A 17050-nucleotide genomic window follows, 5' to 3' on the forward strand; every position below is an offset into this window, starting at 1 on the left:
GGCCCATACGCACCAGCAAAGGTGAATTCTCAAAGTCATGGGTTATTTAGAGGTTTGGAAGCAGGTGAGGGGAAGAAACATTACACTCACACCGCAAACCTTGTAAATAATCTATCTCATGCATGGCTCTCTGCTGTGGAAATGGAGATCTTGGTAGAAATGGAGACTACTTTAACACACATGTTCCCTGGTGCTACCGTGGGTCTACAGGTGTTCCAGAAGGCATGGAACATTCTAGAGCCACAAATCACCTGCAGTTCCAAGCCCCCTTCAGCTTTATTCTCGCACGATACACAAAGCATGCCACGCTATGGAAACGCTTCCCGCCCTCATCGCCTCTCAATACCAAGTAGGCTCGCAGCGTGACAGATGTCGCAAGACTCTAGGGAAAAGACCAGCCATGTCAACACCACCTGCTCAGACCTGGCCTGCTAGGTCAGGTCGGCTGGTTTCCAGTTTGCTTGTTTGTTTGTTTTTGTGCCAGTCCCGAAGCTTGAAATCAGGGCCTAGCTGCTGCCCTCGTGCTTTTGTGCTCAAGGCTAGCACTCCACCACTGAAGCCACAGCCACTTTGGGCTTTCTGGTGGTGAGAGGGAGGAGTTTCAAGGTCTTCTTCACCTGGCTGGCTTTTAGCCTCAACCCACAGATCCTGGCGCCGAGTGTAGCTAGGATCACAGGAGCAAGCCATCTGTGCCCCGTCAAGCAAACTGTTCCACCAGGGCAACCAGGAGTCACTGATGGTGACAAAGGTTGAGCTTGAGGATGCAGGCTAGAATGGTTCCTGCTACAGACAACTGTGCCCTGTGTAGACCACGACATCTACGCTCATGATTGACTTTAAAATTAGTTAATTAATTAACCAGTGCCAGAAATCTAGGAATTCCTGCTTTTAGGGAGCCACAAAAACCCTTCCCAGGGGCTGGGGATATAGCCTAGTGGTAACAGTGCCTGCCTCGGATACACGAGGCCCTAGGTTCGATTCCCCAGCACCACATATACAGAAAACAGCCAGAAGCGGCGCTGTGGCTCAAGTGGCAGAGTGCTAGCCTTGAGCGGGAAGAAGCCAGGGACAGTGCTCAGGCCCTGAGTCCAAGGCCCAGGACTGGCCAAAAAAAAAAAAAACCCTTCCCAGCTCTGAGCCCAAGCTCTACCTCTTCAGACAGCACCCTCTAAACCGGCTCGCTGGATTCCCGGCCTGACCCCCGACCTGTCTCCATCACAGTGGAGCTGCTCTCCTTCTGGGCGGATCTACCAGTCAGGTGCTTCCATGAGCCCGCCCATCACCACTCCATCTTTCCCAGGAGAGACCCCAGCAGACCAGTAGTGGGGAGCCCACCAGCCTGCTTTTACGTTAAGAATGTCTGTCCCGCCAAGCGCCAGTGGCTCACACCTGTAATCCTAACTCCTCCGGAGGCTGAGATCAACAGACGAAAAAGAAAGAAAGAATGTTTGTCCCAACCAGGCATTAATCACCACGCCTGTCATCCTAGCTACTCAAGAGGCTGAGATCTGAGGATCACAGTTCAAAGCCAGCCTGGGCAGGCACATCTGAGAGACTCTTACTTCTAAGTAACCTGCAAAAAGCCCTAAGTGGAAGTGGAAGTGTGGCTCAGGTTGTAGAGCACCAGCCTTGAGTAAAAAGCCAAGCAAGAACTCTAGACACCGATTTAAGCTCCTCACTGTGAGTTCTAACCATCGTTTTTCTAGCTAAAAATTATCAGGTAGGAATATAACATGTACTGAACCCGAGCCTGACTCCAGATGTTACAGAACTGGCATCTGCATACCTGTTCATGGAGTTTTCTTCATCCCTCTCCCCTTCCCCACCTGCAGAAAAGCTGTCTAGTCAATGAATTGGCAAAAAGACCTTGGAGCAAAATAAAACCCTCCTCAGAAGTCAAGGTCAGCCGGGGGCCAGCCAGTGGCTCCAGCTTGTAATCCTAGCCGCTAAGGAGGCTGAGAGCTGAGGCTCACAGTTTGAAGCCAGCATGGGCAGAAAATGTCTGAGAGGCTCTTATCTCCAATAAACTACTCAGGAAAAGTCAGAAGTGGAGCTGTGGCTCAAGTGGCAGAGCACTAGCCTTGAGCACTAAGAGGCTCAGGGACAGCACTCAGCCTCTGAGTTCAAGACCCAGGACCAGCAAAAAAAGAAGGGAGGGAGGGAGGGAGGGAGCAAGCAAGGCCACCAAAAGCCACCTTAGGTGGATCACAAATGGCAAGGCTCAAGTTCCATAACTGGAGACACTTTTTAAAAAATTATCTTTTATTGTTATTATAAAGGTGATGTACGAAGGGGTTACAGTTACTTAAGTCAGGTAATGAGTACATTTCTTTTTGGAAAGGTTACCCATTCTCTTTATCTGTACTTTTTACTGTCTTTTTTTTTTTTTTTAAGCATTTCTGCCAAAATTAGTGTGAAGCTCAAATCCAAGTCGGCCTGGAAGGAGTACGGAACAAGCCAAATCTAAACCTAAACCCGCCTGTCGGCACCAGCCACTATCTTAGCACCGCACCGCGTGGCCTCTCAGATCCCCGGCTCCTCAGATTCTTCTACTTTACTACACTGAAACTGCAGCGCTAGAGACTGAAGCTCTTACTTTGTTAACTACGTCACTGGAATTGATAGATATCAATAAAACTAATCTCTAGCACACCTGCTTTACAATCAACCTTTAGTATTTACTGTATAGGTGTACACTTTTCCAAATCCAGGCTCCAGGAATAAGTATTTACCCTAGAGAAAATCAACAGGTATGTTTCCTTACATTTGTAACTTCCTAAAATTGCCGGTTCAGGCTCAGGCCTACAATCCTAGCTGCTCAGGAGGCTGAGATCGGAGAATGGCGGTTTGAAGCCAGCTCAGGAAGGAAAGTCTGTAAGACTCTTGTTATTTATTTTTTTTTTTGTCAGTCATGGGGCTTGAACTTGGGTCCTGGGCACTGTACTGTTCCTGAGCTCTTTTGCTCAAGGCTGGTGCTCTACCAATTTCCGGTTTTCTGGTGGCCAGAGACGAGTCTCACAGACTTTCCTACCTGGCTGGCTTTGAACTGCCATCCTCAGACCTCAGCCTCCTGAGTAGCTAGGATGACAGGCGTGAGCCACCAACCTCAGGTTCCAAGAGACTCTTATCTCCAATAAACTACTACGAAAAGGCCAGAAGTGGCTCTGTGGCTCACGTGGGGGAGCACTAGCTTTGAGCCAGAGAAGCTCAAGGACAGTGCCCAGACCCCTGAGTTCAAGCTCCAGGAATGGCAAAAAAATAAAATAAAATAAATAAAGTCCAGGATACACCTGTAATCCTGGCTACTCAGGAGGCTGAAATCTGAGGATTGAGGTTCAAAGCCAGCCCGGACAGGAAAGTCCGTGTAACTCTTTATCTCCAATTATCCACTGGAAAAAGAAGTGGCGCTGTGGCTCAAGGGGTAGAGCGCTAGCCTTGACCTGAAGAACTCTGGGACAGTGCCCAGGCCCAGAGTTCAAGCCCCATGACCAACAGAAAAAAAGTCCCGGAGACCCCATGGAGGAAGGAGGGCACGATGGCAAATGCCTGTGAGCTCAGCAAAGCCTAATACAGCAAGTAGATTGTGGCTCGAGCACGCACGCCATCAAAGAAATGGGGAGGATTACAACTAACTCACACATCAGGGGTACATGCACCTGTACATTACCTCTTCTCTAAGACCATCTCTCCATTCCACTCCATCAGCTTCGGGAACACCCTACGCCCTCCCTGCTAAGTGAGGCAGACTCTGGCTGGGGCCGCGGAGGTGAGCGTAAGGGCAAGGCTGCCAGGCAGGGGCCGTTCTGGACAGCTTCAAGCAGAGCTCTAACACGAAGGCTCTAAGGGGCTGCTCTCTGCCCGGGGTCAACGGGAGGCAATGGTGACCGTCCAAAGAGAAAGTCAAGGTGAGAAATCGCGTCCAAATGGCCTTTAAAAAGTCCCTTGCTTTCCCTGTGCGTCATACGTGGCCACACCCTTGCCTTAAGAGGCTAGGTTGTTATAATTCTTTCTAGGATTTTATGTTACCACCCCAAATCTTACAATAATTCTTTGGGGGGGGGGATGAAATCAGAGCCTCCCACTTGTTACAGGCACTCTACTACTTGAGACATGCTCTTAGTCTCTTTTTCTACTGGTTACACACACACACACACACACACACACACACACACACACACACACACACTGGGGCTTGGGCACTGTCCTTTAGCCTTTTCACTCAGGGCTAGCACTCTACCACTAGAGTCACAGCTCTACTTTTCACTTTCTGGGGGTTAAGTGGAGGTGAGAGTCTCATGGACTTTCCTGCGCGGATCTCAGTCTCAGGTAGCTGGATTACAGGAGTGAGCCATTGGGGCCTGGCTATGGGTTACTTGTGAGGTAAGAGTCTCCAGTTAGGCCCATGCCAGCCTGAGCTATGATCTTCCTATGTGTGCCAGCGGTTTTCCTTTCAACATCCCGGCAGGAAGACAAGCACGCTCTTACGGATTTCATCCATTTTCTAGATACGCCTCACATCCATCTTCAGAGGCAGACATGCACTGCCTGGTTTTATAACATAAGGAAGCTGAGGTCCCAGAGCATTAAGCTGTTTATCCGTGAGTATTGGAATCTGTGCTATTACCCTTATATGGTGAGGAAATGTCTTTTCTATCCAATCAGTTTGCTTCCTTTCTATTAGTCTTGAGAGAATCGCATTTTTCTGGAAAGTTCCTGCTTTGGCCAGGTGGTTTGGCCCTTGTTAATGACATTTTAGGTATACCGTTTTCCTGCTTAACTTTAATGAAGAGATCCTGTTAGAAATCCCTTCAATTTTAGTGATATCCTGTTAATGAAGCCGCGTGTGCTCAGCCAGCGTGAGCAGAGGGGCGGGGCCTGCCAGGTGCGCTTGCCAGCTTGGGGGCTGATGGCATACCTTTCTGCAGAAGTCAACCTTGCCTGTTGAGCTGGTGCCCTTGTTCCTACGCAACACCTCAACATCATCCATCCCAAGCTATTTTGGTGTTGTCGGCGGTAAGGCCTGAGCTCAGGGCTTGGGCGCTGGCCCTGGCCCTGAGCCTCTTTTTTTTTTTTTGCCAGTCCTGGGCCTTGGACTCAGGGCCTGAGCACTGTCCCTGGCTTCTTCCCGCTCAAGGCTAGCACTCTGCCACTTGAGCCACAGTGCCGCTTCTGGCCGTTTTCTGCATATGTGGTGCTGGGGAATCGAACCTAGGGCCTCGTGTATCCGAGGCAGGCACTCTTGCCACTAGGCTATATCCCCAGCCCTCTGAGCCTCTTTTTGCTCAAGGCTAATAACGCTCTACCACCTGACACACAGCGCCACTTCCGGCTTTTGAGAGGGTAACTGGAGGTAAGTCTCATGGGGAGTTTTCTGCCCCGGCTGGCTTCAAATGGTGATCCTCAGATCTCAGCCTCCTGAGTAGCTAGGCGTTCAGGTGTGAGCCACCAGCACCTGGCTCACAAGCTTTTTCTAACAGTACCAGGCCCAAGCTCCAACCGAATCTCCTTCACATATTGATTTAAAATATCCAAACTCATTTGCCTGAAGTCATAACCAAAGCTGTGATGCTAGAACGCCACCCCTGGTTTTCCAACTACTTGAGACACCATTTCTGTTAATGAGCAGAAGAGAGAGGAGTACCCCCAAACCCACTAGACTTATCCAATATCTATCTTACTTACCTAATACCTGTCTAAGAACTGAAACTTGCAATGATTGGAAGACTTTACTTACAGAGCATCACAAAGCCAGCAGGGCCTGGCTTTCCGTTTGGGTAAAAAAAAATAGAACGATTTCAAACAATTGTGAAGTTCACTCAGAATGAAGAGCACCTGAGGTTTTATACACTCTATTTTTTTTCTTTGTTCTTTCTTTTGTTTGTTGAGATAGGGTCTCCCTAGGCTGTCCAGGCTGGCTTCAAACTCCTGGGCTCGAGTGAGAATCTCCTGCTGCAGCCTTGGGAGTAGCCAGGAAGAGAGGCAGCCCACTGCACCCGACTTAGGGCTCCTGCTCTAATCTCACCGAAAGTTCAGTTCACTCAGCCCACTGCACCCGACTCAGGGCTCCTGCTCTAATCTCACCGAAAGTTCAGTTCACTCGCGGCTCCTAAGCAGCACCTCCCTCAAATATCGATGGAACAGAAGGAACACAATTGAAACCAGAATCTATCTAAATAGTTACCTTGTAAAAGTTCACTATCATCATGAAGTAGAGGACTACCTCGGAATTATGATTCATAAAAGTTAACCTTTATCCCATCAAAACTCTTACAGAATCAAGATAGAGAAACTGGTCAAATATTGCCATCTCGGCAATTGCCAAAAGGTAAAAACTAGAAGAGGAAAAAAGCACACTGGACCAGTGAATATGACCTGCCCAGAAAAAATACAAACCAAGAAAACAGGGATACACTGTTTCGACCACAAACATCCTTTAACAAGACCAGGAGTTGCTAGCAAGATGGTAATCAATAAGTTTTAGAAGACAACCTAGAGGTAAGAGGGTCACAGTTAGAGTCCCTAGCTCTACATCCAGCTTTTGGGTGGTTAACTGGAGATAAGAAGTCTCACAAAGCTGGGCTGACTTTGAACCCGTTCCTTAGATCGCAACCTCCTGAGCAGCTAGAATTACAGGTGTGACCCACCAGAGCCCAGGAGTCTTTTAAGAATCACCATCACTGGGCACTGATGGCTCTTACCTATAATTTTAGCTACTCAGGACATTTGAGATCTGAGGATCACAGTTCAAAGCCAGCCTGAGCAGGAAAGTCTGTGAGACTCTTGGTTTTTTTGTTTGTTTGTTTTGTTTTGGCCAGTCCTGGGCCTTGGACTCAGGGCCTGAGCACTGTCCCTGGCTTCTTTTTGCTCAAGGCTAGCACTCTGCCACTTGAGCCACAGCGCCACTTCTGGCCATTTTCTGTATATGTGGTGCTGGGGAATCGAACCCAGGGCTTCATGTATACGAGGCAAGCACTCTTGCCACTAGGCCATATTCCCAGCCCTGTGAGACTCTTATCTCCAATTAGCCACCAGAAAAGTGGAAATGGCAGTGTGGCTCAAGTGGTAGCACACTGGCTTTGAGCTGAAGATCTCAGAGACAGTTGTTCCCAGGCCCCAAGTTCAAGCCCCACGATCGACCAAAAAAAAAGAATCATCATCACTTCCCTTAGTTGCCATGACTATCTCTTACCAAATTATCAAAAACACAGCCTTCGTGATAGAAAAAAAAAAAGTCAGATGACAAGCCAAAGTTCACTGGGGCTGTAATAGCGCTGGTACTGGGTTGTTTTGTTAACCTCTGGAAACCCTAAGTAAACAAACCCAACACCTAGTGAAAACGACACACCCAGAAACTCTGGGTGAAACTTTGACTTCATAGCTCACAGCAGATTGCCCTATCATGTGGCAGGGAGCAGCCCGGCTTGAGGCTGGGGGTGGAAACACGGCTCCCACGGTGATCCCACCCCAGGGCCACGGGGAAGGAGGGCCTCCCGCCACGGAAGGCAGAAGCAGCGACCATCTCTACAGCAACCACACGCCACGCTGTGCCCAGGCTTCCCTAAAACGGCTTCAGCTTTGCTCCTTAGCCAACCAGACGTAGTTTCATTTCTGCTTCTAGGTTTCCTGAACGCTCAAGACCTCCTGGGAGCCTGCGGGATACCGCCCGCCCGCCGGCCCGCTGGTCCTCTCTGTACCCCGCGCCCACGGGCCACGGGAGCCCACTGGGGAATCCATGCTGTCAAACTGGCCTCCCTGGCAAGAAACTCACTGTGGCTAAAGAAACCCGTGATCGCAGTTTCACAGATGGCTCCTAACAGCATTCTAACAAAAACCATCTCCCTCCAGACATCTCTAAAGACAGTACAGGAACACACATTTCCTTTGTTCTGGTGCCCATTGTGGGCCTTGAACTCAGGGCCTGAGCACTGTCCTAAGCTCTTTTGCTCAAGGCCAGTGCTTTACCACTTTAGCCATGGCTCCACTTAGGGTTGTTTTTTTTTTTTTTTTTTGAGTAGTTTAGTGGAAATAACAGCCTCTCAGACTTTCCTACCTGGGACAGCTTTGAACCATGATTCCCCAGATCTCAGCTAAGATTAGCTGAATAGTAGCTGAAATTACAGGCATGAGCCCAGCAAGCACATACATTCCTGAGGTGTTTCTGGAAAGGGATTTCTTGGGCTTTCACAAATTGCATCATATAGGAAGCCCGGTGTGATGGAGAGTGTATAGCTCTCCTGAGTCAAAACTTCTCCAGTAAGCGGGTGCTGGTGGCTCATGCCTACAATCCTAACACTCAGAAGGCTGAAATCGGAGGATCGCAGTTCAAAGCCAGCCTTGGCAGGAAAAGTCTGTGAGACTCTCATTTTCAATTAAGCACCAAAAAGCTCAAGTGGTAGAGGGCTGGCCTTGAGCAAAAAAGCTAAGTGACAGCACCAAGTCTGGAATTCAAACCCCAGGACTTGCACCAAAAGAAAGGAACGCCAATGCTTTTCTTTCCCACACAAACGATTTCACAGGCAGCTGTTAGGCCAAATTAGTCATTGTGGTTTGCCATGCTGTCATCCACGTAAAATGTTTAAAAAGTTGTCCATCGTGATCAGTCTCAAAACACCCTGGTAGCCAATCCTGATCCCTCCTGGCCAGGGATTTCTCCAAAACAATGAGCAGCAAAACAAAAGGTAAGAAGAAAGATCTGTCCTTTTGGTTTTTTGTTGTTTTGTTTTTTAAGAAAGATTTGTTTTTATCGTGCAAAAGCCAAACTTTTTCTGCTTGGTTTCTTGAGAAGGCATTGCTTTTCAGAGACTAGATCTGCTCTTGAAAACAGAAATGATAAAACAATTTCCACTCATCATACCCCTTTAAAATACTGAGTAAACACTAAAGCGGCAACTTTCGCAACATACATAGACAATCATCCTAAAGACAAGTTTAACAAGGCACTAATTGAAAGACAGAGACCTAGTGATTTAATGAAAGATGAAAAGGTTTTATTACACTTACCCACTCTTCCACATTGGGGGCCTGTTCATCATAAATGTGCTCCTTGTCCCACAAAATATTGGATTTGTCATAACGGTCCATCTTTCTTCGTGTTTTCACAGCAAAAAAAATGATTAAAGCAAAAGCCACAATAATCATGAAGCCCAGTACAATAGCAATGGCCTAAAAACAGATCAAAGATAATTAATTAATTTGAATTGCATACTTAATTGCAATCTACCTACAAGTTAAAACCTATCCCCACCTAAGGACTGTAGCTTCACTGATGTAAAACTGAATCATAGTTGAACATTTTTAGTTAAGTTATAAAACCTAACCCAGACCAACTGAGCTAAAATAGCAATATACAAGTATGTATGTACACAAACACACACACACACACACACACACACACACACACACACACTTTCTCTCTCTCTCTCTCCCCCAAAAACAGAAGTAAAGCTGTGGCTCAAGTGGTAGAGTAGCTAGCCTTGAGCAAAAAAAAAAAAAAAAACACAGGGACAATGCCCATGTCTCGAGTTCAAGCCCCACACAAAAAAGAACATGTTATCACGATTCTACTGGAAAGCTGTTGAAAACCAGTCCTAAAAACGTGTCCACTTAGCAGCCACATTTTTATTAACAGGTGAAGATAAAATAAATTAACCCAATGATGTTGTAGTTTAAAAAAAGAAAAGAAAAAGACCACACCTGCCTATGTATCCCAGGCTGGTCCAGAACTCACAACCAACCTGCAGCCTTGGCTTCCTGAATGCTGAGGTTAAGTTGTGTGCCACCATCCCTGGATTCCCTGCTAAAGGGCTTGAAAACTGCTAATCTTGCCAGCACAAGTGGCTGAAGCCTGTATTCCCAGCTACTGTGGAGGCTGAGAAATGAAAATGGGGCTGAAGCCAGTCCAGGCCAGAAAGTCTGTGAGACTCTTATCCCCAATTACCCACCAAAAAGCCAGAAGTTGCCAGGCACTGTTGGCTCACGCCTCTAATCTGAGATCTGAGGATGGAAGTTCAAAGCCAGCCCGGGTAGGAAAGCCCTTGAGATCCTTATCTCTAAACAACCACAAAAAGACCAGAAGTGGTGCTGTGGCTCACGTGGTAGAGTGCTAGCCTTGAGTTGAAGAGCCCAGGGACAGTACTCAGGCCCTGAGTTTAAGACCCACAACTGACCAAAAAAAAAAAAAAAAAGCAGCCAGAGAGCTGGGAATATGGCCTAGTGGCAAGAGTGTTTGCCTCATATACATGAAGCCCTGGGTTCGATTCCTCAGCACCACATATACAGAAAATGGCCAGAAGTGGCGCTGTGGCTCAAGTGGCAGAGTGCTAGCCTTGAGCAAAAAAAGAAGCCAGGGACAGTGCTCAGGCCCTGAGTCCAAGCCCAGGACTGGCAAAAAGAAAAAAAAAAAAAAAGCCAGAATGTAGCTGTGGCTCAAATGGTAGAGCACTTGCTTTGAGCAAAAATATTCTAGGATAGCACTCAGACCCTAAGTGTAAGCCCCAGGCCCGACACCATAAAAAAGCTAATCTGAGAAGGAGCTTTACATATCCAGTCATGCCTAGTCTTTTTTTTTTTTTAAGCATGTATCAGTCATACAAGGAGGAAATCTCATTGTAACATTTCCACACACGACTGTATTCCAATTCATCCCTTCCTGTTCCCAGCTGCCTACATGCGTGGCAAATCTTTTTTACACTAAATGTAAGTTTCAGTCCTAGCTTTGTTTTACCTTAAATGATGAAGACAAATTAGAGCAAATGGACTAACAGTTCATTTGATCTGGCGGATTCCCACGTTTACAGTGTCTTGTATATGTACTACAAAGGGCCCTGAGACACGGACACGTCCGACAGGGACCGTCATGCAATGACTGGCAAGTGTATCAAGTGGCCCCTGGGCTTGGGAGCCTCTGAGATTTGGGCAGGTACCAAACCTGGATTTCCGCTGGTGAGTAAAAGGACGCAGTGTGGATGACACAGTGACATCCTTTCTCAGAGAATAAGTTTTAAGTAATCAGAGGATCAAGGGTGACCAGGTGTGGTGAGATAGCACCGGCATTTGCTTAGCACAGACATGTCTGAATGGCAAGCTGTGAAATCTACACCTGCGGGGAACCATTCGATTCGGAAAACCGAGAGTTACTAGAGAAAGTCTGGCCCCCAGAGCAACTCATTCAGGCCCAACAGTGGGCATTCCTGAGTCAGAAAAACAAACAAAGCCAAACCAGAACCTTTTCTGGTGCTCGTGTAATTAAGATGACTCATGGTTTCAGAAGGCAGAGTTCCCAACCCCAGCTGCACATCTGAATCACCTGAGCAAGCTTTCAAACACAGGGCCAGTGGCGGGCCAGGGGCTCACACCTGTGACCCTCGCTACTCGGAAGGCCGAGACGGACGATCATGGGGCAAAGCCAAGCTGGGCAGAGAACTCCAGGAGCCTCTTCTCTCCAGTCAAAAGCCAGGAGCAAAAGGGTGGCTCAAATAGTAAAGCACACTAGCCATGAGCAAAAAAGCCAAGCCACGGTGCGAGGCCACAGTACCTGCGCGCGTGTGCGTGCACACACACACGTATACACACACGTATACACACAGGACCAAAGAAAAACTGGATAAATTAGACTCCAGCAAAGCTACAAGCTCTGTACAAAGATTATCAAAAAAAGGAAAACAGACTGGCAAAATGGCAAGTGTTTGCAAACTGTACATCTAATAAGGGACTTGTCTCTAACTTATAGGGAAGAAAAAATGAGTAAAGATTGTGAATACATTATTTCTCCAAAGATGATGGAAAGATGGAGAACATGGCCACTAAGTACATGAAAAGATGTAATGATACCATCTTCATCACCATGAAGTAAACACGAATCAGAACCACAATCAAGTCATACTTCACACATTAGCACATCTAGAATCAGACAAGTAGACAGGAACAAGTGTTTGTGAAGAAGAAGAAAAGCTGGAACCCTCATCTACATTGCTGGTGGGAATTTGGAAAACCTTCAAAGATCTTCAAGAAGGTAAGTTAACATATGACTCACCAATTCTATCCCTAGACACACAGGCAATAAAAGAGAACCAAATTCAGGTCATCCAAAAACTTGTACATAGATGTTCACAAAAATTTGTACACCATGGGCTGGGAATGTGGCTTAGTGGTAGAGTGCTTGCCTTGCATGCATGAAGCCCTGGGTTCAAGTCCTCAGGATCACATAAAGAGAGAAAAAGCCCAAAGTAGCCCTGTGGCTCAAGTAGTAGAGCACTAGGCTTGAGAAAAAAAAAAAACAACAACAACAACAAAAAGCCAGGGACAGTGCCCAGGCCCTGAGTTCAAGCCTCAGGACTGGCAAAAAAATAATAATAATAATAATTAAATAAATAAATTTGTACACCAGTGACCTAACCAGTATGGAAACAGCCCTAATGTTTACCAACCAATGGGTAAATCGAATGGAGCATGAACATACATTGGAATACAATTAGCAATGCAAAGGACCGAGGTTGGGGCTGGGAATATGGCCTAGTGGTAGAGTGTTTGCTTCCTATATATGAAGCCCTGGGTTCGAGTTCTCAGCACCACATATATAGAATAAGCCGGAAGTGGCCCTGTGACTTAAGGGCTAGAGTGCTGGCCTTGAGCAAAAAAAAAGCCAGGGACAGCGCTCAGGCCCTGAGTTCAAGCCCCAGGACCGGCAAAAAGGAAGTAAGGGACTCATCTGTGCTGAAATATGAGAAACTTTTTAAAGCATTGTGCTAAGTGAAAGAAATCAATCACAAAAGACCACAAATTGTGAAATTATATCAAGTACCCAGGAAACGGGCAAATCCATTTGGGAGGAGTAGTGGCTGCCTAGAGGAGGAAGGGAAATGACTGCTAAGGGATACACAGGTTTCCCCCTCGGCGAAGAGTAAGCTTCTTTTGTGCATGTGTGTGCGTGCGTGTGTGTGTGTGCATGTGTGTGTGTGTTTGCGTGTGTGTGTGTGCATGCACGCCAGTGCTAAGGCTAGGACTTGCAGCCTGAGCCTCTCCCTTTAGCTTCTGCAGTCAAGGCAGGAACTCTACCACTAGAGCCTTAGCTGGGGGAATGAGACAGCGAAAATGTTACAATGTGGTAATAATGCGTGCATAACTCTGTGAGTACACTACAAACCACTCAACTCTTCCTAAACTGGTAGAATTAATGATATGGCCCATCCGAATGCTGACACCCAAGCCCTTAGCCCCAGATTCTGATGTGATTATGAGTGAGGCCTTGTCATCCACCCTTTTCCAAGTCCCCAGAGTGCCTCCAACACAAATCCCAAATTGAAAATGTCTGACCTTCCTTAAGGGGGGGCAGGGGAGAGGAAAACACGAACGCCTACCTCCTGGGGGTCCACCACACAGTAGTGATACAAATACTGATCCATGATGAGTGTGGGGCCTCCAGGCCCATAAAACTGGTTGCAGAGTGCGTATATCTGTTGACCGTACATAGATCCAGTGGCCTGGGCAGTTGGGTTGACTCCCATTATATAGACAATTGTCGCAATAAACACCATGATGCCTAGGATGGCACTTACTATTATCACCGTTAGGTAGTATCTTCTCGTTCTAGACATATCAGATCTTATCACGCTGGTAACAAATATCACCAAGGAGGCAATGAAACAAAAGGCAACCATGGCCAACAGGAAGCCCTTTGCAGCTCTTGGATCTGTATATCCTCCTCCGTAGCCATAACCATAACCGTAATTATAGCCGTTCCCATAGCTTCCAAAGCCACTTCCTCCGTAGGGGTAGCCCAAGCTACCACCAAGGAAGCTGGACCCGTAGCCCCTGTCCCAGGCAAGTGTCGAGGCTACGCAGGCAAATATGGCAATGCACATGACAAGAACGAGCATAGACAGAATCCGAATCACTCCTGGGGGAGACGTCCACTTGTAGAAATGAAGGATCTCATCTTCGGGGTAAAACGAGTACGCTGGTTGAGAGAGCATGGGCCGAACGTGCATTTCTCCACCGTAGATGTCATTACTCGGTGCATAATGGTTTGGCTTGCTGGAATGCAAATGAGAAGAACTTTAGGTCAGCATACTTTGGGGGTAAACAGAAGAAATGTACATAAAGTACTTGGAATAACTTAAACTAATCACTGGGAAATGAAACGATGACCGCTGTCCCACGGAACCCTGGAAGAACATTGGAGGGCTTGTTAAAAGATGGATGGATGGACGGACAGAGAGACAAACAGATTGCAAGCCCCGTCTTGGAGTTGCTGATTTTGCAGATCTTAGGTAAAACAAGTTTCCGAATGACGCAGATGCTGCTGATCTTGGAAATACACCTTGAGGATGACGGTAGGGCTAATCTAACACGGAACGACGATTCTCCAAATGCTCTCCATATTAGGATCGCTTGGGAAAGAGTAAAGAATCTCAAGTGGTGTGCACTATGCCAATTACAACATAATCCCTACGGACGAGACCCACACCAGTTTTAGAACAATGGTATTAAGCTTTCAGCTAGTGTGACACAAGATGGGCGTATTCAAACAAAATACTGGTTTATCCACAGTACTTCCTGGCCGCTTCACTCTCCTGCTTATGTGCTCTCATTCCTGTATTCAACAGACAACTCTTTCCTGGAGTTTCTGGGCACTGGGCTGAGTACCAGAGATACAGAAGTAAACGAGATAATCTCATTCCCCAGGGTTCATTTGCTGTTGTTGTCCATGCAGGAACTGGAGCTTGAACTCAGAGCCTGGCGCTACCCCTTAGCTTTTCTACTCAAGGTTGGCACTATGCCACTTAAGCCACATCTCCACTTCAACTTTCGGCTTATTAATTGGAGAAGAGACTCTCACAGACTTTCCTGCCTGGAATGGCTTCAAACCAAGACCCTCAGGTCTCGGCCTCCTAAGTAGCTGGTGTTATAGGTGTGAGTAAGCCACCAGCACCTGGCTCATTCCCCAGTTTGCTCTATAAAAAGCACTGCATGACCAGTAGTTAGTTATGACATAGCTGCAACATACAACAACTCAGCACTGAGATCTCATCAGAGTAATATCTACTTGACTCTTGGATCTCCTTTATGAAAGCCACTTTGCACATCCCAATAATTTAACTATAATAGACTGCTTGTGACAGACACACTGAATCTCAGAATTATGGGCCCTCAGGAGGCCAAATTCAGTTCTAAAGTGACTGAGTCTCTTGGTTTTCCTTGTATTTTCCCAGACCTCCTATTTCCCTGCTCCAAACAAGACATGTTACTGCTGGCTTCTGCGGACCATGAGAATTCAGCCCAGGCAGCAAAGTCCATGACACGGTTATCTCCAATAAACTACTCAAAAAAGCCAAAAGTGGCACTGTGACTCAAGTGGCACAGCGCTGGCCTTGAGCACAAAGAGGCTCAGGGACAGCACCCAAGCCCTGAATTCAAGCCCCAGGACCAGCAAAATAAATAAATAATTAAAAATTGTCATGCCTCAATCAGATATCCTGGATTAAAGTAAAACACATAATTTAATTTTTCCTTTCATTTTTAATGTAGTTGCAAGGAAATGCAAATTCTGTATGTGGCTAGCATTAGATTGTTTTTCTTGCTATCTTTTTGTATGGTTTAGAGAAATGAACCTAGAGTTTCACATATGCCAAAGCACACGCCCTATCAGAGAGCTTTATCTCAGGCTGTATTTTCAAGGTACTTCTGTAGCCAGTCCAGGCAGAAGAGCCTTAGAGACTCTTATTTCCAATTAGCCAGGAAAAAGCATGACTGGGAGGTATGGCTCAAGTGGTAGAACACCAGCTATGAACAAGCAAGCCTGTGCTGGTACAAGCACACACACACACACACACACACACACACACACAAAAACCACACCTAAAAAACAAAAACTGACAATACTGACAATAAAATGAAAAATTAAAAATAAATTTAAATAAAAAAAGACAATGTTACCACAGCCATCTAAACAAGGCTTTTGGGTGGGTGTGGTGTGGGTGTGGGTGTGGGTGTGCGCGCGCGTGCCAGTACTGGGGTTTCAGGGCCTCACACTCTTGCTTGTTTTTTGCCCAAGGGCTAGGGCTCTGCCATTTGACCCTCTCCTCCAGTTTAGAGCTCAGTCCGCCGAGTAGCTAAAATTATAGGCGTGAGCCACCAAAGCCTGGCTTTAATACTAAAGTTTCATATCATGGATGAAAATCAAGTGGATATATACACACGCAAATATAATCTTAGATAACTGCTTAAGGCAAGCGTTTGAAATGAACACTAGCAGTGAAATCTACAGAGGAAACATATCACTTTGGGATTCAAGAGTAAGAAAGAGCTGGGCGCTGGTGGCTCACGCCTGTCATCCTAGCTACCCAGGAGGCTGAGGTCCGAGGATCTCGATTCCAAGGCAACCCAGGCAGAAAAGTCTTGTGGAACTCTTATCTCCAACTAGCCACCAGAAAAGACAGAAGTGGTACTGTGGCTCAAAGTGGTAGAGCGCTAACCTTGAGTTGGAAAAGCTCAGACAGAGTGCCCAAGCCCTGAGTTCAAGTTAGGGAAAAATTCACTTTTCATAGTGTGTGTGTGTCCCTCCCTTGGTACCCTTTAAATTTACAAACGTACACATTGTTTAATTTTTAAAAATAAGCCGATGTTTCCATGTGATAATGGGGGGAGCAACAAATAATTATCTACTTACAATTCATCAGGTCTATAAGGAGGTGGACTTTCAAAAGGCCTTGTTGACATGTTGATGTTGCTGGTTACTGATCTTTAGACTCGCAATGTTCCCAAGATGAGCAAACCTAGGCAACAAAAGGAGAGCAATGGGATTACTATGGATGCCTAAGTGTTCCTGGACGGCAAAAGAAAAAACTACTAAAAACACTCCACAGTTACTTCTCTCATCCACCGCCATCCCCTGTTGGATCATTAATTCCTTAAGCACAGGAAACAGTCTAGAATTCCTCCTAACAACACCTCTCATCATGCTCTGCACAGCCATGGTACGCAAAGATCTTGAAACCTGGAACTCTTACGTTATAGTAATGACAACTTCAAAGCTATCACGGTAGGGGCCTTG

At 46.6% G+C, this 17050-nt stretch overlaps 1 protein-coding gene across 1 annotated transcript in view; it reads right to left on the reverse strand.

Annotated features, from left to right (window-relative positions):
• Ocln (occludin) overlaps positions 1-16778 on the reverse strand; it is a 38673-nt gene extending 21895 nt beyond the window's left edge. The window contains exons 1-3 of the mRNA XM_048368120.1: positions 16667-16778; positions 13356-14031; positions 9001-9162 (exon numbers count right to left, since the gene is read on the reverse strand). Of these exons, the coding sequence (XP_048224077.1) occupies positions 9001-9162; positions 13356-14031; positions 16667-16716 (888 nt within the window). The 5' untranslated portion in view covers positions 16717-16778. The remainder of the gene's footprint in view (positions 1-9000; positions 9163-13355; positions 14032-16666) is intronic.
• Between the last annotated feature and the right edge of the window lie 272 nt (positions 16779-17050).

The sequence above is a fragment of the Perognathus longimembris genome, chromosome 19, assembly GCF_023159225.1.
Source record: "Perognathus longimembris pacificus isolate PPM17 chromosome 19, ASM2315922v1, whole genome shotgun sequence".
In the NCBI taxonomy this organism is placed as follows: Eukaryota; Metazoa; Chordata; class Mammalia; order Rodentia; family Heteromyidae; genus Perognathus; species Perognathus longimembris.